The sequence below is a fragment of the Paroedura picta genome, chromosome 12 (assembly GCF_049243985.1).
Source record: "Paroedura picta isolate Pp20150507F chromosome 12, Ppicta_v3.0, whole genome shotgun sequence".
Taxonomy (NCBI): Eukaryota; Metazoa; Chordata; class Lepidosauria; order Squamata; family Gekkonidae; genus Paroedura; species Paroedura picta.
Window position 1 is genome coordinate 28,481,946 of NC_135380.1, and position 26,774 is coordinate 28,508,719.

Genomic DNA, 26,774 nt, shown 5'->3' on the forward strand with positions numbered 1-26,774 from the left:
TAGCATGTGGAGAGGACTAGCTAACGTATCTTTGCCCTTCCTGTCCTGTTGTTCCACAAGAGAAACTCACCATTTTGGCCCAGCTGTGAGAATTAAGGGGGAGGTTGTCTGCCTATTCACATTTAAGCTGTGATTGAGCAGAGCCATGTGTGCTAATTGCTCTTTTTACTGAAAGCTTGTTATTCTGCCATCAGTGCAGCCATTCAAACTTGCCGAGTCACTCCTTTTATCTCAAAGTGCCTCTTCTCTGCCTGTGCTTCCTGACCATGCAGTTCACTTTTTCCTATCACGCAGGACATTGCCGAGAATGGCTGCTCTTCGGTGCCAGAAGACTCACTTCCACGGACTGCCCCTTCTCCATTGGCTGAAAAGAGAGATCCTAAACTACGAGAGGACAGGCGACCAATCACGGTACACTTTGGGCAGGTATGGGGTGGAGCCATTTCTCCATATTCTCTCTTAGAGAGTATTTTTGTGTCTTAAATGCATGCATTAGCACTTTTAAGTGCAATGTTGAGTTGGGTCTACAAGGTTTGGGTTTGGTTTTGTAGACAAATGTGCATATCAACCCCCCAACTTTGTGGTGCAGCCTTGAAATCAAAGCACTTGAGGGTCACATGCAAAAAAAAGAACACCCCACTATTTATCAATCAATCAATCAATCAATCAATCAATCAAACAATTAAGAGCTCCTGGAGGAGCTGTTGTGTGTGTGAGACAGAGAGACCAGAGCTGTGCACAGAACTGTACTCCTAACATGCCACAGCAAGCTCACATACATTTGGGGTCATGTGCAGCAGTCTGGCTCTGTACACAGTCCCTGCTGATTTGCATAAGTGGCTTACTCCAGAGCTTCTGCAGGCTCCGGCATGAAGCCCCCATGATATGCCTGTGTGTGCTTCATGCACCGTTTTGCTCATAAGGCAGTTTTGAGACTGTGTTTGCATTCCTGAATATAGTTACATTTTCACAGCACCAGGAAGCAACCTGCCTCTGCCATTACAGGTAACAGCCATGTTTGCCTTTCCTGTGGCTGAGCTGAAGGTGTCTTCTGTTATCTAGCCCAATCATTAGTGTCAGCAGCGAACACCTTATTAAGCACTTTGGCACGCTTTGAACAGCAAAAGCAATGAACTGCAGTGGGAAAATCAATTAATGGCTCTTTAATAGCATACTCCACATTTCTGTATTGACTCTGGTGCTCTGCAGGCAGGTGGTTTTTATTATGGCTCTGGTAATATATTTGTGAAAATCAACCTGGATTAGAGAGGCTGATCATTTTTAAAAACTGTTCCTGTATACTCCTGAAATCAACTCTCTGGTTATGCTGCTGCTGTGTTAAGAGCGGAAGAGATGGCTCTCATGTTATCACTCGGCTTGTCAGTACTTAATTTAAATCTGCCATTTTAATGTACATTACAGACTAAGGGGTTAAGAAGAAACAAGAACAAAATAACACTGTTTTTTTCAAGTACTTGTGAAGTGGGGGGAGTATTGAACACTGTTAGGGGATGACTAATATTTAAAGTTTTTGCACAGTGTTCTTTTGTGGATGTAGAGACTAAACCTATCTGATTAAAATTCCCACCTTTTGAGAAATCCATGTTGCCACATGTCCAAAATGCAGTAAGTTGCTGGAGTATCTTCATGTTGGCTGCTTTTGCCTCCCCCTTCATCTCTCCCTCTTATTATTAGAATAGGGTTTCAGTCTTTCTTAATGAAATATTGTGCTTGTCCAGCCTTTTATTCCAGTTCAGGTACTCTTAGGATACAGGGACTTTGGTTCCCCCACAGACACACACACTTATTTCTCATGGGCCATTATGGCTGTTAGACTGATAAACCAACACCTGCTGTTTTATTCTAATGAAAGGCAATGTCTTTCTTTTCATGAATAGTAAACCATTCTCTTTCATTAAAACCAATTGCAAGACCCAACAAGTGCTGTATTTGGGACTGTTCCTAGGTGTATATGTCGCATGGACGGCCTGCTCAAAAAATCATGGCGGTTTTAGCAATCCTCTGGCCCTTTTGTTGTTATCTTCAGTGCCTATCACCTTTGGTTGAACCAAAAGACTCCTGCAGGGGTCTGACTTGAAATGGGGAAAGGGTAATTACTGTCAGCATGATGCAACTCTTTAGTTCTCTCCCAAAATTTCATCTGAATTTGTGACCATGCAAGCTTGGAGACATTCAAAACATAAGACCTTCAGCCACTGTCCTGGAAAGTGATAGCATTTAGCAACAAATACTGTGAGAAGTAACCCTCATTCTGAATTGTTGCTTTAAAAAAAAACAGCCCAAAGATGAAAAGCTCTTTTTTTTCCATGTCACCTTTTAACTTCATACGAATAATATAAAAATGCAGCCGAAATAAAAGCTGCTTGCACATCTTCGGAGTGAGAGGAGGACGAAGGAGGTGGGCTCCCCCTGCCCTCCCCCGTACCTGATACAGTAACTTGCTTCCCATGTGTGCTAGCATCACATCAGTGTGTGGACCGAAAGGCAGCCGGATTAAAAAATGCAGGCATGCCGATGAGGGTCAAGCCCCCCGGATCAGTAATGCAGTTAGCTTGCTGTGGCTGCGGCAGCTCTGCAGCCCACCAGGCCCGGCAAGATGCCTTAATTGAGATGTGCTGTCAGAGTGACAAACACATTTGCATACAGTCTATTTATTTTCGGTGGAGAGGTCTGCCGGCTGCCGTTGGTTGAACATCCTTAATCAGCTCGCTGAAAGTGAGCTGGCGGCTCGGTCTCGCTGTCCTACGCTGGGTGCTTTTCTTCATTAAGTGACAGATTAGCTGAAGGGGGGATGGGCTTGGGAGCCAACTGCAACGTTTAATTTTAACTCATTAGGGCTAGACTGACTGTAGCTGGCAGCTGGTTGTATCCTTAACTGTCCGCTGCCAGAGTCAGTTATTAATCTGGTGACAAAGAGGCAGAATCCAGCAAAATGCCCAGGCAACGGAACAGGCGCTGTGCTGACCTCGTGCTCCCTGCCAGGAGAGGTGTTTGTTTTGTTTTCTTGCCATGGCATGGGCAGTCAGAAGGTTCTGCATTGGTTTCTTGGGCTCCCTGGCAAGCTTGGCACTGCAGCCTCCTGGATAGGCCAGCTCTGTCATTGTCACAATAAAAGTAGCCTTAGCACAGCGGGGAAGAGAGAGGCTGTCTTGCTCCTGGGCTTTTGCCGTTTTGTTCCGTTGTAGAGCTTTCATGCCTCGTCCCTTTGGGGACAAGCAGGGGCTTTTGGGGGCTCCCCGCTGGTTTGTGTGTATGTGTGTATCTTTGTTTCATTCCCTGCATGAGGGAGACCTGCATCTTAATGCTTTCAACTTAAACAGAATTAGCTGTGTAATTTCTAGCCAGTTAATCGGAATATGATAGCTACTACTCGTTCCATGTGTGAGACTGTTGTGTGTGTCTCTCGCACCTGCATGCATGATAGTTCAGTGATAGGATGCACCGCTGTAAGCTGTGAAGACTGTTGGAGGGAGAAAGTGATGTTTGAAATGTGTCTGTGCTCTAATTTGAAAGAGCCCAGTATGCAAAATTCTGCTTTTATCTTATCTGTAGATCTCCTCTTTCTACATTCTGACCTGGGTAGCTGCAGCAGCTGTTGGTGCCCAAGCCCTTTCTGAATGCGCATTTCCCCTGCACAACCTTTTGCTAGAGGTTTTGACTGCTGTTCCTGCTCCACTTTGACCAATGGCTTTGGAAGTAGCAAATGCATCAGATGTGCTCTCTGCCTTTCAGTCTGCCTTGCTTTGAGATAAGAGAAGCAAGCCCATACAAACCTTCAAAGGATGTAAATAAAATGGTTCTAGTGTTAGGTAAAATGCATTACTTTGATGGGGTTGTATCTGAGTAATGCAAGATTTTTTTAAAAGGCCTGGTTACAGAAAGAGTGATAGAGGCCTTTAGAATTGTGATCCTTGAAGGAACCTGGATGCTAAAGGAGAAATCATGGCCCAATCTGTTCAAGTTCTTTGTGGCCTTTGCCATCAGTCATGCTCTAAACCTGGTGGGTTACTGAGTTGTTACAGCCTTCAAGCCGCATTCAAATCTTAAAGAAGTGTATGGACCAACCTTCTGTTTTCTTGGTGGAACCGTTGCCTTTCCAAGTGTGGGCAGGAAGGAAACTCTTTACCTAGTGGAGGGGAGAGTAAGGGAAATACAGGGCTCTTGGGATCTCTGTGGCATATCTTCTACCTGAAAACCCAACCTCTTTGGTGGGGACCAACACAGCACAGTTATTAGCAGGCCGATTTCTTCTGCTGCTTTTAAGAAGATTAAATGTTGTCAGGAGGTCAGGGAGAAGCATAGGCCTAGCCACATTTGCAAAACACAAAAATGGACTTCCTTCACATCCAGGCACACTGGAACACTGGCAGCTTTTCTGTTAATCTTAATGGTGGTCACGTTGCAGCAGGAAGAGCTCAAGAGGATGAGAAGGATCCTTCACATTTTCACAAGGCACAAAGATACTTTGAGATTAGGGTTAGAAACAGTCAGACTATTGCTCCTGTCTCTTCTGGGTGGGGGGAGATTAGGGGCCGGAGTCAGCCTTCCATCTGACTTTGAGCTTTGCCCCCAACCTAGACTTAAATCATGCTTTTCTCTTTTCCCAAGCCCACCTGCTCCTGAATTAGCTGGTGCACCATCGTCTCCCTGCCCTCTGCAAAAAATATCCCCACTCTGTTTTGCTTCTTTCATGTCACACTGGTTCAGTGACAGCAGGCTTAGTTTGCTCATGCATGGACCTCCCGTTCAGTTCTCAACAGGTACATTTCGATGGGTACTTAGGGAGGAGAACTGGACCCATCCACCAAGCAAATGGAGCTGGGGCTAGATGGTGGTTGTTGGCCTTTTGATCCCTTTTTGGAGCCTGTGCTCTGTGATGCACGTCACGGGCCTTGGACTGTGACCCTCAAGCACTGCTGCAGGCCTCATAAAGGAGACAGCAGTTGCTCCCTATCCTTAGTTTGGATCTTTTGTGAATCCTGATTGTGCTGAGCAGCAGGGTGGCAACCCCTGCATTCACAAACCCAGATGGTGCTGAGGACTCTGGTGGACCCAGTCTTTCTCCTAGCAGCGTGGAATTTGAATCTACTTGCAGTAAGCTTTTGCTTTCTCTGCCAGACCTCCCAATCAGCAGCTGGAATCTTCACCCTCCCCACCACCAGCAAAGACCTGGGATGGGTATGTCCTTTTGCCCCAAAACGATAAACTGGCCTTTCCTGTGGCCCTACTGCACTGAGCACTGCTCTGCTCTCCTGGTGGGGTGGGGCCTCTCCAAATCTCAAGGCCTTTAGGCATACTCAGGCGTAGTTTGTGATAAACAGGTGCTGGCACCTTTCTGGAATGATAGTTGCTACAGTTTAAAAAATAGTCTTTCTTGTGGTTTAAACTATCTCCCCTTCCTCCCAAATAAAATATTTATCTATTGATATTCATCTTGAATAGTCCAGTATGCTTAGGTTTTGTAGATTTGAATTCCAGCATCCAGCCTAACCGCCAGCTCTGCGAGAAGCTGCAGAAATGACCGGTTGAAGAAAAAAGAAAGTTTTAAACCCTGGCCTGGCTTTTTGTCTTTTGCTTAATACTCGATTGGCGGATGTTCCATGTTTTAAATGAGAAATGTATGCAGCTGGCTCTCTGCTGACAATGTCCTTGAGGATTTGACAGTGAAATTTTCCAGCAGTTGCTCTTCGTTAGGATCCTGGTGGTGTCTAACAAGGCAGCCGAGCTGCTGGTACCTTCGACTCCTGTTTGTTCTCCGAGGGCTCGGGGGCTGCTGCAGTAAGCACATCGACCGGGGCTGATCATTACAAGGGCGTACGCCACCATGAATAAAAATGTCACACGCTCCCCCCGTCTCACAGCAGTACAAAATGTCAGCCCTGTCAAACACACATTGCAGGGAGCACTGAGCAGTCGGTACAAATTGGAAAGCCGAATATTCCCCCGGCTTTCTGATATTCTTCATTTGAAGCAGAAGAAAAACAGTTGTTAACCTATTAGCTGTGATTTTAAACTCCGCTGAAGCCAGCAACGGACAGGTTTTCTTTGTACGCAGAGTGAATGTATTCCCGGTGTCCCCGATTTTTTAAGAAAACTACCTTCCCATTTTGTACGTGGGGAGCCCACAAAGAAACATGCTCCCAGGCACCAGTCTCTCCGGGGCTTTTCATCTGTGACACTTTTGGAAGCCTGGAAGACTTTTTGAGCAGTCTTGCCCTCCGAAAACCTTCCCTCAGTTTTTGGTGCAAATGAATTGAGCTAATGATCCAGGCGACTGGGTACGGAAAGGCCCTGTTGTTCACAGCTTTGTGCAGTAGAGTAGGTTGGAGACTTCCAGTTATGTGGTCTGGGTGGTATAACAGGACTCCGTGAAGTGGTCTCAAAAGTGTTTCCATCTGTCCCGTAGCAGCAAGGCCCAGTGGAGCAACCTGGACCCAAGGAAGCATGGCAAGATGCTATTTACATGGACCACCAGAGGCTGAGTTTGGAACTGGGCTCTTTATCAGGCTTGTCAAAGCCATACAAGGGGCTACAGCATTGGAAGTTAAAGCTCTTATAAGATCCACATTCTAAGTAGACCCTGGTTCTTATTTTCCATCGAATGTTGTAAATCAAGACCTGAGTGTGGCATCCTTTGTTGTTGTTGTTTTCACCCCTGGCTATTTGTTCCGAGGCAGGTTTTCATTTTTGTATCATTGCCCTCAATCTTGGCGAGAAGCAGCACTGCACAAAATTCAAGTACCGAAAAAGCCTCCAGCCTTTTGCCAGGAGTTGGTCCAAAAGCGGTGGGTGGGGTTTGCAGTGTTTCTGTTGCATCCTCAGGTTTGGCCTTTGGGGCCATTAGAGAATGAGGGGAGGGAAACTGGGAATCCGCTTTGACTAGTCCGCCAGCTGCACCTCTTCTAGGAAAAGCAAGATTTGTCTGAAGTTATTCTTGTTCTGATCTTCTGACTACATCCAGGCTGGGTTACCGCAGTATTTCCTTTGAAGACTCTGCAGTTGTGTGGAATGTAGCAGTCTGAAGGAAATCATAAGGAAAGTATCTTCCCATTCCAAGAAGAATCCTTGCTAGCCTTCAGCTTGATTACCAGGCAATTCAGAGTGTTTGGTCCTTACCATAACTGGTCTGGGCCAGTGATATCTTATGAGCCCTAGTGTCCATTAAGCTCTTCTGCAGATTCAAATGGATAGCCATGTTGGTCTGAAGTAGCACAATAAGATCAGAGTCCAGTAGTACCTTTAAGACTAACAAAGATTTATTTAAGCTGTGAGTTTTTCAAGTGCAAGCACTCTTCCTCAGACTAAGAACTCCTAAGCAGTTGGCGATAGAGGACCTGTAAACTTCTCTCCATGGTATCATCTGGTCCTGGATGTCCTGCAGTTTATTCATGATTCTGTCTTAGCTTTAAGATGTGTAGAAGCTCTCATTCACACTCTTACTCTCATAGCCCACTGGATGACTGGCACGATTGGCAGACGGCACCGGTGGGCTGTGAGGGGATCGGTCCCTGCTTGCTCCTCTGCCGGCTGAGAACACAGCACTGCTTCTGAGTTTCCCTCAACGGATGGTAATCCCAGATTAAAATGAAAAAGTAGAAGATCATCGCTGGAAAGACAATACACCCAGTGGGCTATGAGAGTAAGAGCGTGAATGAGAGCTTCTACACATCTTAAATCTAAGACAGAATCATGAATTAACTGCAGGACATCCAGGACCAGATGATACTATGGAGAGAAGTTTACAGGTCCTCTATCGCCAACTGCTTAGGAGTTCTTAGTCTGAGGAAGAATGCTTGCACTCCGAAGCTCACACCTTGAATAAATCTTTGTTGGTCTTAAGGTGATACTGGACTCTGATTTTATTGTGCTCTTCCGCAGGTAACCTTTTCTGTGTGCTCTCTGCAGAGGTAAGGTGGGCGGCAGCCAGAGACAAGCCCATCTATGTGGCCGTGCCTTAAGAATCCCTTTCCTGTACCTGCCATCTTGGTCCCTACGTTTTTGGGTCTTAGGTGCCAAATAAAGTCATTTCCTTTTACCCTGTGCCATTTGCTTATTTCTCCCCCACCCCTTTTCCTTTACCTCTAGGCAGTTTTCTCAGTGCTGCATAGTTGCATTAATTTTGTGTTTTCTGTTGTTGAGCATTGTGTTTGCTATGTAAGGTGTTCCGAAATATGAGACATAGCAATATAGTGATGCTTAAATAATTTTAAAAAACACCCAAAAAGTCTGCTCTGCTTCCCACATCCAATTGGTATTCAATTTGTTGATGATAGTGGGGCAGAGAGTGCATCTTTCATTGGCCATAGGAATTGTGAAGGAATCTGGGAGGAGGGTGGCTCGATGGTAAACTGGGCTCAAGCCGCACCATTACATGCCCCGGATTAGTTGAGCCAGAAGAACCGGTGCAAGATGCTCCAGCCTTGCTGTTCCTACCCAGATTGAGAGAGTCAGTTGCTCTGCGCGGGCTGACTCCTCCCACCAAACATCCTCCATTGTCCAGGCCTGGTTGAGTGCCTTGCTGGTAATGCAGACTCAAGGAGATGGAGGTCCAGTTCACAACAAGATTTCCACATCGCCTTCTGAAAAGGGATTTGTGATTACACAAGCAGCAAGGATGAGTCTGTGCTTTTGAAAGCTTTCCCCTCCCCCCCGGGGCTCCACCAGAGTCCTGAAACCACAATTTAGCTGCCTTCAGCAGCCTGGACATCCATGGCCTTGTCCCCATTCATCCTGCAACTCAGGTAATTAAGCTGATATTCCAGCACAGCTTCCCCTTCTGACCTTTCGGAAACAATGTGTTTTGCTGTCTCAACACATTAACTGCAAATCAGATGCTGTTTTTATTAAATATAATCTTCATGTCCTGTGAATATGTTTGGAGTGTGATGCCGTGTGTGCGTGCGTTCTATCCAGAACTTCAAAAGATGAAGAGGTCTGGGCAGTGGGCAGCTGTTTGTCATGTCACCCTCCTTCCCCACTCACTTGTCCCCTTGCCTTGTCAGTTAAACTTGGGATTTGGTTGCAGATAGGGTTTTTTTTTTAACAATTGAAAAAGAGAATTTTACTCTGTACACTTTGCTAAAAGGTTCATGAGATAGCTTGCAAAAATTGATAGAACAACCAAAATGAGCCAAATGTCATCTTTAGTGGAAGTGTAAGCATGGGTGTGGCTAGATGTGTCCTGAGTCCTGATCTTTGCTTGTAGCAGGATTCATTGAGGGAATCTGAAGACTTCTTTCCATAGAACTACGAAATGTCTGGCCCTCACAGAAAGAGGCTTGAGGACTGGGCAGGATTTTCCTGTTACCCATCTTTGTGAAGCAAGTTGTTGCTTCTGCTGTTTTTGGGTACAGTGTTTTGAATATTTCAGTATAGTGTTTTAATTTAATGTCATCCCCACCCACCCCCGAAAAAGGGTGCTTGCATTGCTGTGAAGCACAGAGGAGACCAGTGGTCTTTCTGCTGTCCTGAGGAGACAAGTTCTTCTCACCATTCTCAAATGACTCTTCAGTTCCAGTAGTCTGCACCTTGAAGTGGGGGGAGGAGACACACTATACTTAAAGGGTGTGATCTGGCCAATGAGTTCTTGAGATGCAGTTTACAGCAGAACAGAGGCAAGTCTCTACCCTCCCCCCCCCCATTGTCCCCCAGCACTGTTGAGTTCACCACATTGCAAGAGGTTCCTGTCACAAAAGTGGCAGGAGGGTTTAAGGCAACAATTGGATGACATTCTGGTGAAGTAAATGTATGTGGACTGACATTCTAGTGACTAAAGTTTCCAATTTGATGCCACAGCCAAGCATTCGTCCTGCAAGACCGCCTCCTCCCAAGATCCATCGCTCATCCAGGCCCGTGAGTAGCTGGATATTCTGCCTCTGCTGCGTTTTTTAACCCCATGCAATCCATAGTCTTACTAAATCCTGCTAGGTGGGACTTGCCGATTTTGCATCCGGTTCGACAGGAGCTCCTCTTCTTGGTGCCTTTCCTTGGCGGTGCTGCGTCCCAAGACCCGTCCTTGATTCTGTTTGCCTTCACCAGGGTCTTCCACCACCACCGCTGCTCTTTCTCAGGCCTTCCTCTCCTTCTCGGGGTGATTCCTTTATTCCCATCTCCTTCGGGCTCAAACATGCAGTTTTAGCTGGGCAGGTTGTGAAGGCTGGGGCTGACTTCTAGAATCAGGAGCCACTTCTTGAAGCAAACTGTGCTTATAACCGCTCCCCAAAACAGAATTGTGCCTTGATCAAAATGTGGCTGGCATTTGCCAAGCTTGTAGACAAGTCTGGAGCACATCCTAAAACCTGGATGTTTTTTTAATAAAAGGATCAACCATTGACACCGCGAATGAAATAGGCTGAGTGATCCAAACACGCTGGCTTAAGGTGCAGAATTTTTACTCCAGAACTTTTGATTTAAACTGTATCTTACATACGGTTAGCGTAAGAGGTTATAAAGCAAACAGCGGAGCAAGCTATTCAGCTTCCCTTTTCTTTCTCTGGAGTACTTCCTCTTCTAGAGTAGCAGAGATACTAGACAAGGGCAGAGGCAGGGTGCTGTGGGGAACCAGGAGAATGCCAAGGTGGCATAAATCACCAAATGCTGAGGTAGGGATCCAGCTGGCACCCTTCCCCCATCTGTCCACACATAGGTTCTCCCACTGGTAGTGACCAAGAGCTGGGTAAGAGCTGAATACCGACCTTATGCAACTTTTGGTCATTTCAGTAAGCCTTGCACAGGAGAGGTTCTTCTGGATTGTGCTCCATGAGCCAGATTTGCTGCTTTTCCTTGCCGTCTGTTAGGGCCAAAGCCCTCCGCAGGAATATGCCTTTTGACTTTTCTTTCCTTAGTCCACAATTGTGGGCCACAGAATTGTAAACAAGGGCCCCTGTAGGCCTTGGTGACACTGTGTGAGCATGGCATCTGCTTACCTTCTGTACAGCAGGATCTCTTGCAGGTGAAAATTTGAACACACTAGATGATGGTGTCATTGAAACCACTAAACGAAAACTGGATTGCTTCTCTGTGGCAGCTGGAAAATAGTTGCCACATAATCCCAGTCAGTGCTGAGAATCAGCACTGACCAAAACTAAGTCCACAATTAATTTTTTGTTCTACTTTACTTGCTGCCTTTGCCAGGTGCCTGTAAGGGTGTGGATGGGATTACTTGTGCAATACTAATGGCTCTTGGTCCAGACAAGCTGGTTGGCATCAACTCATGCTTGACAGGTCTTTCTGTGGGCTTGGGGATTTTTGCAGTGGCTGCCCTGATTTCACCGGAGGACGCTGCTTTCTTTAATCCAATTTCTGATACTTGAAAGTGTGATCAAAGAAGCAGTGGCAAGTTTTCAAAGCATCTTGCTGAAACTAACGAAGGGAGTTCCTCCTTCTGCTTTAGACTTCTCTTGTTTGTTGATGGCTGGTCCGGGTGTGCTATTTGGTCCTAGCTTCCAGCGCATGAGTTTGAGTGAGAGAGCATGCCTTAACGGGAGGGGGGGATTAAGCTGGGCAAGTAATTGTTATGGATTTATGCGTTGATAATTTTCCTTCCCACATGTGTCAAAGGTGGTGCTGATTGCTTCTGGATCTGTTGTTCAGAGCTCTTGACGTTGGAGACTCTAGAGGACTGTCTGAGATTCATTATCCAAGAAACAATCTTTTTCTCTGTTGTTTTTTCCCCTTCAGAAGCCGAAAGCTTTGGTCACTTGCTTCTTCCAGTGAAGGGAGGGGGCTCCTCAGACAAAATGTTACTGGGCAATCTTGTTTTCAAGTCATACTTGTTCTTGGCATCAAAGACCCGTTTCTTTAGATTGCCACCACTACCACCATGCTTGAGTAGTCCTCAGTAAAGTGTGTGCACATCAATTCTCTTTGTGCCCAAAAAGGTGGGGAGAAAATATTAACAAGAAAAGCTGCTGTCATAGTATGATTCGTCTCTTGGAAGGGCTCCTTTTATTGACGGAGGCTGGATTCAGAGGAGATGCATGGATCTTGCTCCACTCCTCTTGGGAATCTTGTAGGTGGTTTTCTATAACTCAAGGCCAAAACCACACATGCCTATTTGTCAATCCGGAAACCCAGCACAAGAACACTGCAAACTGTACTATTTTTGAGCATCCCCCCCAACCCCCCCCCCCAAACAGTGAGTATGTGTGTACATGCTAAGTGGTAGCAAATTGTTTCCAACTTATGGCAACCCTACACATTAATGCCCTTCAAAACATCTCAGAACTAACAGCCTTGCAAGCTGAGGGTTGTGGCTTCCTTGACTGAGTCAGTCCATCTCATGCTGGGTCTTCCTCTTTTCCTACTGCTTTCAACTTTTCCTAGCATTACTGTTTTATCCAGTGACTCTTATCTTCTTTCATAATGTGAACAAATAGTACAGTAAATTCAGTATAGGAATTTTAGGTTGTAGGGAGATTTCAGACTTGATTTAACGTAGAACTCAATTTGTTAGAAAGGGCTGAAAAGCATTTTGGGTAGGCTGTGTAAATTTGGTCATATCCTCTGAAATCATCTGGGAGTGATGAGATGGGAACAAAAGTTTACTTTGGAACCCAGACCTCTCATTCCAGGCTGGAGTGCATTCTGAGCCTATGCACCAAACATACAGCTATGCATAATTTGCAAAAACTCTTTGCAGTTATGGAAGATTTTTTTCTTAACCCATTTATACTCTCCTGCCCCTAGTGAGGGAGTTCTGACTCTCTTAATAAATTAAGTATTTTTTATTCTACTCTTTCTTTTTAATTCCCGTGGAAGTTTAAAGGACAAAACTCTTCAACTTGACTTTGGACCTGTACTGGCTGTTTGCCCAATCCATTAATTTGCAGTAGTAGAGGCTGGGACAGGGGCAGGTGTAATACACTCCTCCTTTTTCCTCAAAATCCAGCCTGCTTGTGCTTTGTAGCATCTTACAGAAGGAGAACTCAGGAAGTTTCTGCAGCCAAGGCTACTTAATTTCTGAGATGCTGAAGATGGACCAATGGACCTTCTCTCCGTTGCTTCAAGCCAGGCCTGTGGCATTGTCGGCTCCGATACTGTGCTGGCAATCCTTATGATTTTTAAAAAACTGTTTTATGCTTTGGAAACCATTTCCTTTTCCATGGGAGAATGAAAGCCCAGTAAAAGGACTTCTGCCTATTTTTCAGGGAAAGCAGATCCCCCCTCTGCCATGAGTCCAAGGAGCCTCCCCAGATCGGCAGGTATTCCTGCTAACTGCCCATTTGGTCCTTGTTAGTCTGGCATTTGCCCTCTTAGCTGAGCAGCACACACAACGCCTTTGCATTCATGGTGCGTTTAACCCTCCTTCTGTGGCAGCCTTTGAAATCCAGCTGGGATTTGGCCTCTTTCCCAACCCCTCCCCCGTTCCCCAACTGTCCTGTCAGGGTCAGGCACAAAATCCTCTTTAGCACCCCCCCCCCAGCCCCCGGTGGTGCTGCGCAGTTGCTGTCTCCGGCGGGGCCAGGCTGCATTCCCTGCCCCGAGAGGGCTGCCCCAAAGGTGAAAGTGTTCGCGGCACAGTGACAAGCCAGCTTTAGGCTTAATTAAACAGTTTTCCTTCTCTCTCTTTCTCTCTCTCTCTCTCTCTCTCTCTTCCCCCCTTTTCTCTTTCTCCCTCTTGCCTTTCCCTCTCTCTGTGTTTTATCATCCCTAATGAAGCAGTCTCCTCCATCGATCCTGCTGATTTGCCAAGCCATTCCTTTTGTTTGCTGGCGCTGAGCCATGCAGCCGCTCTCTGACAGCTCAGCTCCTCTAATTAGCTCTGTTGTTCTTTTTCCCCATGTTTCACCGCCTTGCAAGTTCACTCGAAGTTGCCGCAAACTTAATCCTTCTATTCCTGCCATAAATTCGCCGCCCTTAAGCCGTCTTGATTGCAAAAGGAGAATCAGCCTTGTGTGCAAGGGAGAGGCTCATGGGCCTCTAGCATCTGACCTCCTTTCTACCTAGGGGGCCGGGGGCATTCAGTCTCACTGGGGACCCCAGGCCACCACCACCACCACCCTCCATTTCTGCTCCATTCATGGATGATTATTCCGTATAACCTGCTTGTCAGTGGTGGTTTTCCTGCTGCATGAACCGAGCCCTTCAGGGGGAGCGAGCAGATCCACCCTGCCTTCAGCTGAAAACTTTGGTGCAACCAGCTTCATACTCAAGAGGCTGCCCCTCCCCCAGTTTAGAGGGACACCTCGTGTTGTGAACAACCTTTTTGCCTCTGGAAAATCTGCAGTCCGTTGTTGGGGAGGGGAACTTGGAGACACAATTGCAATTTTGTACGTTCAGAGGACAAGGATGCTTTCCTTTGCGCAAGTCTTCTTGTTGGAACGCTTGTCTTCAGTGGAGTGTCCAGGGTTGTTTTTATACAGCACGCTAGGGACACAAGGCGGGAGGCTTCCTGTAACTTTTCATATAATGCATCCAACTCTGCTCTTGTCACAATTAGCTACTTGGGGGAGGCTGTAGCCCATGAGCCAGTGGCATGATTATACCCACCCATGTATGCTGCCTGTTCTATTTACATATTTATATCCCACTTATTTTTAAAGCAGTTGAGATCATACAGTTAAATCAATGAAACTGTAGAACCATATCTTAACAACATTTAAATCAAAGCTAGTGAAAAGTACATTTGTTTCTAAAGGCGACGACATCTCAGAGGGAGAAGGATAACCATGCCGCCTCCCTGCACAGGAACGCGCATTCACACACACACCCTTTGATGGGCCATCTGGGTTTGGGTGGTGATATGAAGACCTGCAGTCCTCACGGAAGCAGGGCGTTCAGACCAGGCAAGGGGCTCCCCACAGGAGTCTGCTGTCAGCGTGGAGACTTCCTTTGTCAGACTCATATTGCTTAGCTTTAGGGCTGGCTGCTTAAGCCGCAGACATGCTGCCAGGGGGCTTCTCCTGGAGATGGCCAAAAGCCAGCGTGCAAATGTGGTTTTGACCCCGCCACCTGTCCCAGAGCGAAGGGGGCTTCTGGGTTTTATTCTACTGGTTTTAATGGTAATCTCCCTGAGCCACGAGGAAAGGAGGGTTATAAACATTTTAATTGGTAAATAAAAATGCCACCTTCTAACCAAATGATGTATACCGAGCCTGTTCCATTTTTGCTTCTCTCTGTCTGCGGCATTAAATGACATGCAGCATCTCTAGGTTGTGGGATGTCACTTCCGACATGTTTGGCTGGAAATTGCTTTCCAGAATGCCACTGTACTGCTGAAAAGTTTATATTTTATTGAAGGGACTTGAATAAAACACTCGAGCCTAGCTCTGGAACATTAATGGGAACACTTCCCTGACAATCCATCCCATTAAGTGGATGAAAGACACCTATTCTTCAATGGCCTCCAGCCCATTAATAAAGCATTCTCTGCACCCTGTTAGTTTCTCTGACGTTCTACAGGATTCCTCTGTTAAAAAGCCATGATTGTATAAGCCAGGGGTAGTCAAACTGCGGCCCTCCAGATTTCCATGGACTACAATTCCCAGGAGCCCCCTGCCAGCATTCGCTGGCAGGGGGCTCCTGGGAATTGTAGTCCATGGACATCTGGAGGGCCGCAGTTTGACTACCCCTGGGCCCTGTAAAAAACTGAAAACGAGGCTACTAGTTTACTTAGAAGTAAGTTATCCTCAAAATCAGCAGCATAGATTTGCTTAGAACGGGGTTTAGGCTTAGTAGCTGAGTGGCAATGAGTCTCTTTGGTATTGGACCATTCTTCATTTGCCTTTTCATGGATAATATCTTCCTGCCAGGCTAGAGATTACAGCGGCAGGGCAGAGCAGCCCTTCCCTATCTCTGCACAACCGGACTCCTAAACATTTCCATGGTGGCTCTTAGAAATTTGAACTATTTTTCCCCCATCCTTGTCTTTCCTCACATGTTGTGACTTTGCTGCAACTTCACCAAGGGAACTTCACTATGCCTGAAATTTCACAACCTTTGAAAACTATCTGTCCTTTCTGTGCAAACCAGTCGACTCTGCCTCAGTCCACGTCAGAATCATATCGAGGGGAAAAATGTACCTGGCCTATGAGTTATTTGTTTTCAGAGCAAAGCAAAGTGCTTCTCCATTGAGCCTCTTGGACTGGGCTTTTTGCTGCTAGGCTGGGTTTTACAAAGGCCTGTGTTCAAAACAGGAGCCGGATCAAAGCAGGTGAGAGGCTCATTTTGGCAGGGCACGATGGCTGCTTCAGCAGATTTGCTAAAACGCTTCCACTTCTCATCCAATAGGTTCGGCCACCCAGACCCCACGTTGTCAGGAGGCCAAAGAGCAACATCGCCCTTGATGGCCAAAGGACCTCTGTCTCCAGCCCAGAGCAGTAAGTATCCATACCTCTGGATTCCTCTCATTGTAAGTATGTTGTTGAGACTGGGAGGATGCAAGGGAGGGCAGAATATAAATATAAGAAATGAATATAGCTATAAAATAAAAAAAGAGCAAATGATTCCTTGTGCCTTTGGAGGCAATAAAGCTTGTGGATAAAGTTTGAGGATTCCAGTTCCTAATTCTGGTGCTATAGAGCATGTACAGATTAAACTCTCAAAGGTCTTGGGCACTGAGAAATATATTGTGATGAGGCAAGTAGGAGGTATTCTTCTTGAATGTTTAACTTCACTGATTGCCTAGGGAGAGGTTTTTGAACAGCCACCAGCCTCTGGACTTAGTCAGAGCCGCCTGTTAGTGGAACATGATTGCCCTCTTGTGGAAGACGTCCCTGCAGGCAGGTCTAATTCCTGAGAGTAAATATGAGCAACTGCAGGGAGCCCCCCCTGCTCAAGGAAAGGGCAGCCTATTTAGAAAACATGGAGCTATATCCACCTGTGACAAATGTGTGTTGTTTTGTTGTCTTGATTTTTTAAAATCTCTTTTACAATTTCTGTACTTGGTTATTTTACCTTCCCCTTTGGAAGATGTACACAGGTGGCATTAAATAGAGAAGCAACAAAGATTGTTCCCCCATTACTTAACCGAAAATCAGCTCCAGAAAGGAATCAGTTGAGCATCCAGGTGGTGCTGTCATGGACTCACAGATTTAATGCCATCCAGTTGTCTGTTGCAACTCAGGTACATTAATGGAGAGGTTCCTGATAGGATCCGCAGTCCTTGGTGGACGATTCCTTGCTGAGGATGTTGTACAAACGTTAATGAGTTGTGTTCTACAGGCTTTCCCCCATTTATGAGCGACTTCCCAAATCTTATCCTGATAATTAGAAAGGGGTGAGGATCTAATTCAAGCAATTCCTTGTGGGAATGATGCTAGCCAGCCAGCGACTTCTCCCAAGCTCCAATTGCAATGAAGGGGCTTTCTGTCCTGTCCCAAAGGACTGTGAAGTATGCAGGGGCATCTAGTCTTGCCATTTACCGCTTCTTTGCTCACCCCCCCACACACACACACACACCGGTCTTGTGAAAAGTGGAAAGCTGCCACCAGCCAGTTTGTGTTCAAACAAACAAAGTGGGCTCAAGGGATTGTGGTGCCAAACAAGAGCCCTCCCCACAGATTGTGCTTCCCAGAAGAGCAGGCAGTGTCTGGCACCCCTCATCCACAGGGAAGAGCTCTGCTGTCTTGAAGGGGGAGTTGGGGATGTTGTACATGTTTTGCTTGTAGAGAAATATACGTATTATTTTTACAGCGTATGACAGTGAATGAAACAACTGAAATATCAACAGCAGTAAAATATCAAATAGAAATGTCCAGAAACTACAATCTAGCCAGATTGCTTAGCAGCCACAAAGTAAATTTGGGTTTACTACACCGAGGTTTGGATCTATGGGTAAACTCAGCATTCCCTTGAATTTTCAGGTATATGACTATGTTTCATGATCCTTAGGGCAGTTCCTTGTAAGGGGGTTTTGTATACTGGGAGGGGACTGCACAGGTTTGTAGAATAGGATTGATTTCCAAATTCAAGAACAATTAGAGGACATTAAAAATAGAGGCAAGGGGGGAGGGGTTGGGGCAATTGGCCTGCACAGTCCTTTGAGGTGTACAGTAAGCTGGAGAAAGATATTTAGGATGGGGAGAAATGTCCATTATTTATTCCCACACCATTCCTTATGCTTCCAGCACTGGTACCTCTTCACTTTCTTTTCTTTTCTGGATGAAAGGTGAAATAGTCCCCTAGTGACAGTGGGGGGGGGCACCCCCTCTCTTTTCCTTGCCTGTCTACCTAAGGACAATGGCAGACCTCTTCATGGGCATCCCCTATGGCTCCTCACTTGAGTCCTAGGGGTGGTAGTAAGATGGGCTTCAAACCAATGTTGATTGGTCACTTTTGCAACATGATGCCTAGCCGTGTTTCTTCATCTTCACGTTTATGTTTTCTAGAGACTATCCCTACTGGTTGGAGCATGTTTTCCCCATCTCCTCCAACGTAGACTAGGTCCCCATGTGGGTCATGTGAGCACCAAAAATAACAGCAGAGGGTGATTGTGTGGCTCTCTGGAAGGGCCTCTGCTTTGCATGCAGAGCATCCCAGGTTCTATCCCTGGCATCTCCGGTTAAAAGGACCAGGAAATAGTTGATGTGAAAGACCTCAGCCTAAAATCTTGGAGAACCACTGCAGATTGAGGAAACCATACTGACCTAGATGGATCGACGGTCTGATTCAGTATAAGGCAGTTTCATGTGTGTTCTTTTTTCTCTCCAGATTTTTTTATCAGCATTCTGGAAGGAGGAAGTGAAGCTTATCCAAACAATGAAATGTATCTCTGCTAAAACCACTCCTATGGCTTGTGGCATGTATCCATGGCTTATGTTATAGGGAAATAAAGGAGACATCCCTGAACTTAAAAAGAAAACCTTGTAGAGTGCCAAGCTACAATCTTCTGCATATGATGATATCAGGAGCACAACTACGGGAAGGGGAGAGGCATGATATTCACCTTACCCTGGAGCTGAGTTCTCACAGGCCTTCTTGAATACACCAGTTGTGTCAAAAGTGTCCACAGAATTGGGGAGCTGGAAGCTCCCTTGGAAACTAGCTGTGCTGCAGTAGAGGCAGAGACTGCCAGCCAGTCTGAGTACCATTGTTCTTGCAGGCTGGACAGAAGCCCCCACTTTGGTCTTTCTGCAGATAGTTTTGCAACCCTTTAGTCCCTGTTGAGTTTCCCTTCCTGTCAATGTCACAGAGTTTTTCTCCATCTCTCTGTGCATCCCAAGAGAACGTCCATCCATATTACTTTATTAATTTGTCCCCTGTCCCCCTCCCCAATTTTCTGAAGGGGGAGAACTCACTAATTGCCCTTTTTGGGTCAGGAAGGGCTTTCCTGAAATCGAATATTCCTTCTGGAGATCTAGGGTCACTTTTTCATCATGTAATTGGACATTTTGGGGGCGGGCGGGTATTTATTTATTTATTTGTTTGTTTGTTTATTGGATTTATAGCCCACCGCTCTCAAAAATCAGCTTGCGGTGAGTCACAAACAAAAAAATCCATACAATAAAATTCAATAACCCCCCCCCCCATTAAAACCCAATCACAATACACAAAAATCTTAACAGATCGCAAAAGTCCCGTGGCCCTCCTTAAAACAGGAAAGCCCTTGCGAGGGCAGCATGGGGGAAGCAAGATGTTCAGTACCAAATGTTCAGGCACCCGTGCCAAGGGGGACTCATACCATCTGCTCTAGCACTAGCCCTGACCGTAAACCTGGCGGAAGAGCTCCATTTTGCAGGCCCTGTGAAAAGCTGTAAGCTCTCCGAGGGCCCTCAGCTCCTCCAGGAGTTCATTCTATCAGGTAGGGGCCAGGACCAAAAAGGCAAGGCAAGGAACAGTCAGCAAGTTGGTACCTGCAGAGTGCAACGCCCTGCAAGGGGCATAGGGCAGAAGACAGTCCCTCAGATATGTGGGTCCCAGACCATGAAGGGCCTTAAAGGTCAACAAGACCTTGAACCTAATCCGGGCTACAACTGGTAACCAATGCATCTGCCTCAGCACAGGCTGGATATGGGCCCTCCAAGATGTTCCTGTGAGGACTCTAGCAGCCGCATTCTGCACTAGCTGTAACTTCCGGGTCAAGGGCAGGCCCACGTAGAGCGAGTTACAGAAATCAATTATGGAGGTGACTGTTACATGGATCACTGTAGCCAAGTGCTCAGGGGAAACATAGGGTGCTAGTAGCCGAGGCAAGGAGCAAGCTGTGTATTTTATAACATTTTCTTGGGGTGGTCTCCCTGGTGCATTTTGGGATCAGCATTCCCTCCCATACATACGGGGGAATTAAGGCTCTTTGACTCACTAATCAGAAGGTGCCTTCTGTGCCATGCACATGTTCTCTGTCTGTGTCCAGGTGGGGAAGAAGGAGGAGGATGTCGTCTTCTGGATGATGATGTCATCTTGGGGCAGAGGGAAGTGCCCTTTTTGCTCACGGGCTAAATAATGGGAGTCTGTTTTTCCTCAGAAGAATGCCAGGGGCCTACTTGTGTCAGGCGGCTGGTGCTCACAGGAACCGTGACGTTTGAAACAGACCCGCGGTGTTGTAACAGGAGGGCCAGCTCATCCAGCCCTTTGTCCAAAGGGCAGCCAGAGGGGTCTCTGCAGTCTGTTTAAAGCTTCACTTGGAATAAATGAGCTGCTTTCCCGCTGGAGAATGATCCCTCATGATAGAATTCTCATCATTAATGCCCAGACCCACTGCTCAGCCACTCCCCCTCCCTTCCTTTTTTCTCTTTCCCTTTATCTGTCTTAAGTACATTTAGGTGTCAATTAAATTTGAAATATCTACATTTGTCAGCACTTGGTTTTTGGCCAGTGTGATGTGCTGCTGATTTGTCCAAGCAGCCTGACACATGGGGAGGGGGGGGGAGAAGCCCCCGAAATGCAGATTGTCCTCATTAAAATCGAAGTGGCAACTCTCCTAATGGTAGGCAGAGCCATGGAGCGCATCCGCGGCTTTATTGCGCCGTGTTTCTGACATGATATTTAAAAAGGAACAGCCACGGCTGTCAGTACTGTCATATGCTGGTGCTAACCAGAGACATGTTAAACTAAACATTAGAAGGAGATCAGCAAGCCATCTGCATGGGAACGCGGCAAAAAGATTAGGGAGGCAGGAGCTGGAGCACTCATGTAGAGACGCAGAGGACTGGTGCTGTGACGGACAGGTCCCTTTCCCCCCCACAAAGTCTCCACCACCGCTTGCTTGTAGCTGGCTTGCTGCGACCCGCCTTTCCAGAGACAGCTCTTTGTGCGTGAAATGCGAGCCGAGCAGTGGGTGGCAGCGGCAGGAAAGTTGCCGAATTGGGTTAATGAGAGAATGGGCTTGCCTGGCTCATGCTGGATTCGACTGCCTCAAGCAAATAATAAAAAAGATACACGTTGACATTTTTGAGCATTTGGCCCCCTCCAGCTTTTAACCAAAATCCCATTTGGGACCAACATGTAAATAGGCTAGTGAGAAAATTCCGCATTTCCATGAGAGGTGACCATTTGGCCCCATTCTAGTAGACTTCAGTTCAAGGGGAGTCAAACAGCTTTTGTGGCCATGGCTTTGAGGGGATTGGTTGATGCTACAGAGAAACATGGACTGCAAAAGATGTGCTGGGAATACATCTAGGCTTCAAGCATGAGTCTGATAGTGCCTGAGCAATTCCACTCATCAGTTGTTCCGAGGGCCAGATTATGCCAAAAATATGCTCTTTGAATACAAGGAACCCTGAGAGCCATAGCAATGTTGAGGGGTTGTGTGACTGAAAATTCTGTTCTGGGTGGTGTAAATCTGAGCAAGAGGTTGCCTCTGACCATGTCCACAATGACTTCCCCAACCAAGCTCCACATGATAAGGAAGCCAGTGGAAGTCTTTTGCTCCTGGGGGTTTTGTGTGCTTGAAAATCCAGTGCCATTGTGGGCCTTGCTGCTTCAGCCCCCGCTGCTGTTTAGCTTGAATCTTGCCCAAATATGCTGAATGTTGTTCCTGCATATTCTTAACATGCTATGGTCTTCAGCAGAAATTGTCTCAGTGGCATCACGGGGGAGCGTAATTTAATCATCATACGTCTAATAGTCAAACTTGGCCTAATCTGCAGATACTTAAATCTGCACATTGTGGCTACAGTGAGATAAACCAGACTGTTATGCAAGTTTGGGGGACCCCCCTCCAAGTCCACAGAAAAAAAATTGTGTGTTTAACCCCCCCCCCCCCCCCGCAAAAAAAAATGTCATCTGTTGGTGGACCTGGCAGCACAGGTTGGGAGCAATGCTGGGGCTAGAAGAAGCTGCAGTGAACCTGGTGGCAGAAGCCAGGAGCCATGTATGTGGGGCTTCCCGCCAGCAGCAATGACAGTGGGGGGGGGGACCGGGAGCTACGGTGGGCCCGTCAGTAGAGACTGGGAGCCCTAGCAGGTCTGGCAGCAGAGGGCAAGAGCTTTAGCAGGCCCAGCAGTGGCAAGGGTGGGTGGGTGGATGGCCAGGATCTGCACCAGTAGCAATGGGGGGAGGGGGAGAAACAAAAGGAAGGGATCCCCCATGAGTATCACTTGTTTCCCCTTGAGTGATCTTGCAATGTTTAGAGTTCAGTGTACTTTAAACTTTTCCTACGCCAGCCCCATTCATTCATAGAATCATAGAGTTGGAAGGGGCCATACATTCCTCTGCTCAATTCAGAATCAGCCTAAAGTATCCATGGAAAGTGGTTGTCGAGCTGCTGCTTGAAGACTGCCAATGAGGGGAGCTCACCACCTCCTTAGGCAGCCAATGTGTGGAAGCAGGACATTATCACAGGTGTGCATCATGCTCAGCCTATTTAAAAACTCCTGTGGGAACCTCTTCTGTCATCTCCTGTCCTGCTGCTGTCCTATGACTCAGATTGCAGAATACTACCATAGACTGCACAAAAATGGTGCATTTTCAACAAATATGCATGTGAGAATATCAGCCATTATGTTGTACAGGAATCTCTGGCAGTATCCAGGTTTCAGGGTTGCTGTAATGCTTGTGTGTAGGCAGAGCTCAGAGCAACCACTGACAAGGCAGTTGTGTTTTTATTCTAATAAATATTTTAGCAAGGCATCACAGCTGAAAAGACTCGACGTCTTCTGTGAGAAGATCTTAAGCCACCATCTCCAGCAGAGAGGCAGAGGCACAGTTTATGCGATGCCTGGGGGCTGTCCACACATGCGGGCCAGTTGCTTTTGCTTGGCTTTGGGAGGAACTGTCCTGTACCATGGATACAGTCTTGTCGTTATTTTCATTATTAGTGGGTTACAAAATGGCCACGACAGAGAGGGAAGTAAATGAGGCAGACTCTGTGTAGTCTTGTTCACAATCTTGCATAGGAAGAATTGAGAAGGGAATCTGGTTCACATATTTGAACTAGAACCCACCCTTTTTCTATCTGTATATGCAGCTCCAGGGTATTGACTGTATTTGACAGGTGATGTTCCTTGTTTGGTGCAGTGGTTAGGAGTGTGGACTTCTAATCTGGCATGCCGGGTTTGATTCTGCACTCCCCCACATACAGCCAGCTGGGTGACCTTGGGTTTGCCACGGCACTGATAAAACTGTTCTGACCAGGCAGTGATATTAGGGTTCTCTCAGCCTCACCCACCTCACAGGGTGTCTGTTGTGGGGAGAGGAAAGGGAAGGTGACTGTAAGCTGCTTTGAGACTCCTTAGGGTAGAGAAAAGCGGCATGTAAGAACCAACTCTTCTTCTTGTCCGTCATGTATTATCCTCCTCTCTAGTGAACCATTCTGTAATAGACTATCTCTTGGCTGAATGTTTGTCAGGGAAGTTTTGGCAAGTTGGTTTGTGTTTCTTGGGAAGGCCCAGGAATCATCTCCAACTTACAACTGTGGGGCTGCATGCCGCATGGTGTTGAGTGTTGACCTCTGCCATGGCATCTTTGAGCTGCCAGTACCTTCAGGAGATTCTCTGTCCAATTTGCTTTCATTAGAGTAGTTTCTGGATTTACAGCCAACCAAATGACTAGCATAAAAGCTAGAAATCAGCAGAGCTTCTTCACAGCTCCTGTGCTTAGTCCTTGAACTAGCACACTATCTCTCAAGGTATTTCTTACCCTCATAAGTTACATCCTCCTCCTCCTCCTCCACCTCCAGATAGCTTAGGCAGTTCGGAAACATGGAGAGCTTTTTAAAAATTTACATTTCCCTTTGCAGGTGCTTGCTCAGTAACACCCTTTCTTTCTCCGTGTCTCCTTCAGCCTGGTAAAGCCCACGCGTCACTATACAGTCTTTCTCTCTGAGGACTCTTCTGGTGATGAGCTTCCGCAGGAAGACGACCCAGTCTCTGCCTTCTCTGACAGCTTTCTCTTCTCTGCTCCCTTTGAATGGTCTATACTTTGACTCTTTGCTGCACTAGCTAAAGCTGCCCCCCCCCCCCATCCATGCTTGAAGCACCACGTTGACATATTGGCAATTCCCCTTGCTTGGGTGTTTCTGTCGTGAGTGTTGTGTGTGCACACATGTGCGCATGTTCCTTAGACCATATCTGCACTATACTGAGCTACCCACACGGGGGGTGGGCATGTTTTCTCCAGCTGTCTTCCCACTCTGCCTCTTTGTTGCTTTTCCTCATCCAATGCTCACTTAAGACTGCAGATGCGTCTTATGGCCTTCTAGGTCATCTGCCACTGTGTTCAAGGTCTCATCTACTCATCTGACTTCCCCGTCCCAATTCTATGTCTTCCAGACTTGACATTGAACTGCGCAAAGAACACTCTTGTAAAAACCCTAAAATAAAGGCACAGCCAAAATTTAACTGACAGGTGATGCAGCATGCTTGGAGCTTTCATCTAAGAGAGCAGGATGACGCTTGGAGACAAACTGTGGCTTGAATTCCTGGGCCAAGCAGGCTGGTAGGGAGATGATGCAAGGCAGCAGGATGTGAAGGTAGAGAATGTGGGCAGGGAAACAGCCCAGTCTTAGGAGGCTAATGATTGGAAATAAGGCAGGATAATTGGGGTGGGGGTAATGAAGTTTTTGGTCTAGAAGAGAATCTGTCTAGTGTAGTGGATCGTCCAGACAGATGAGAATCTCTGGGCACTGGGTCATTTTTCCTGCATGTCCCTTAAAAGCTCCAGGTTTCCTCTAAATTACACATATGTGACTTCCCATCCCAGAATCTGCCATTGGCCAAAGCTTTGAGCCTCTTGCATAGCTGTTTTCCCTAGTGTTATGAACCAACTGCAATGTCTGGAAGAACATCGTTTCCTTCTCTAGTAGGGATGGAACAAGTCAGCCTTTGTTAATGAGTTTGCAGATACAGTTTATCAGCGGACTAAAAAGAAACAAGGGTTTTCTTATGTTGCTGCTGTCTCCCGGTGCTTCTCCAGTGTTTCCCTCCATCTAAAGCCTTGTTTGACTGGCAGCCAGTCAGTCTGTGCTCTCTAAATGCCAGTCACAGTGGAAATGTGTCAGTTTGTGCTCTTAATTGGATGCATCATTGCTCTTCTTCACGGATGGAGCCAAAATGGAAATCACAGTGTGTTCAAGGCCCATTAGCTTGGTCCTTGTGAGAGGCAAACCTACAATAGATTCTCCATCCCTAATCGACCACGTTGTTTCTTTTTTTAGTGACATTACCTTAATCATTGACGTTTACCTCAGAGAAGCAGCAGGAATGGCTTGTGCTGAGTAAGCCAGAGCCAGCCAGCACAGTATAGCTATGTCCCTGCCTTGCTGGGCCCTTTGAGCACTCAGCTCCCTACATAAAGCAAACAGGTTCATGGGGTCTGCCATCAGACCTCAAGGCTTTACCCATACATTCCTACTTAATGATGCCTTGGCATCTGGCACAATAAGTTGGCCATTTCCCTTTAAATCCAGTCCCCAGTCAATGAGACTCCTGTAGCATCACCTGAGCCAGGTTGACTGGCTACATGCCTCTTCAAAGCCCCCAATTCCTTTAATCTCCCCAACTGCATATTAGTAAAGATTTAGAAGTCACATTTTCTCTATATTCAGGGCACCAAACATACCTGTCTTCCCCTTCCTCCTATGCTTTCTAGTTCCCACCCACCCACCCCCATGTCAATGGCTCCTGCAGTTTCCCTTTGTATTTCATTGTGACAGCACTGCATGTTTCATGTCAAAGAGCAATGAAAGTAAGAACATCAGAATTCATTGTTCAAATTCTAAGTGTTTGGGCCAGTAACAATGTTGTGTTCATTTGTGGCATCACTATTGGTTTTATTCCTGGCTGGCATGAGTTTTAATTGCTTAGGCTTCTTCCACTCATGTGTTTTTGGGTCTCCTTGTAAGTTAAAAATTAAGGGCTTGTGCAAACCCGTGCCTGGAAGGTGCTTTGGCTGTTCATCCACAAAAATACCTTAAATTCCTACTGACTTGTCTTAATGTGAAGGGGATTGATGGGTGCTTAAAGGCAGTTTGTCTCAGTTGAGTAAATGGTGCTCTTCTTTGGGTTAGGCCTCAGCCTTACCGTGCCCTGAAGGAGTCTGACAGCGCAGATGGAGATGAAAACAACAGCCCTGAGAAGCCCCAAGGTCCTGGCCATGCTGACCCTCCAACCCCAGACAGCCCTACAGAAATCAGTCTACTGGAAGGCATTTTCATTGGCCTTGAGGTAGAGTCCCAGCCCCAGCTTCTCACCCAAGCCAAGAGTTTAGAAGATTTAAGGATTACCAAGGAAGAAGAGAACCAGCAGTGCACCTTTGATTACCAGGTATGGGGCTTGGTTCTGTATACAGGGTAAAGCAGACTGGGGGGAGGGCGGTTAAAACAGGCTTCCCAAGAGTCAGCAATAGGGATGTGCCAAAAGAGAGAGAGGGAGGAG

The 26,774-nt window shown here is 46.6% G+C and overlaps 1 protein-coding gene across 12 annotated transcripts in view; it reads left to right on the plus strand.

Moving 5' to 3' along the window:
• The window catches only part of DENND1A (DENN domain containing 1A), a 240,738-nt gene that overhangs the window by 209,912 nt on the left and 4,052 nt on the right, over positions 1–26,774 (plus strand). For 3 of the 12 annotated variants that reach the window (XM_077306051.1, XM_077306053.1, XM_077306054.1), the window contains 5 exons: positions 295–426; positions 9,817–9,873; positions 16,252–16,340; positions 24,184–24,312; positions 26,408–26,663. In XM_077306051.1, coding sequence (XP_077162166.1) covers positions 295–426; positions 9,817–9,873; positions 16,252–16,340; positions 24,184–24,312; positions 26,408–26,663 — 663 coding nt within the window. The other 9 variants (XM_077306052.1, XM_077306057.1, XM_077306055.1 and 6 more) reach the window with 6 other exon arrangements.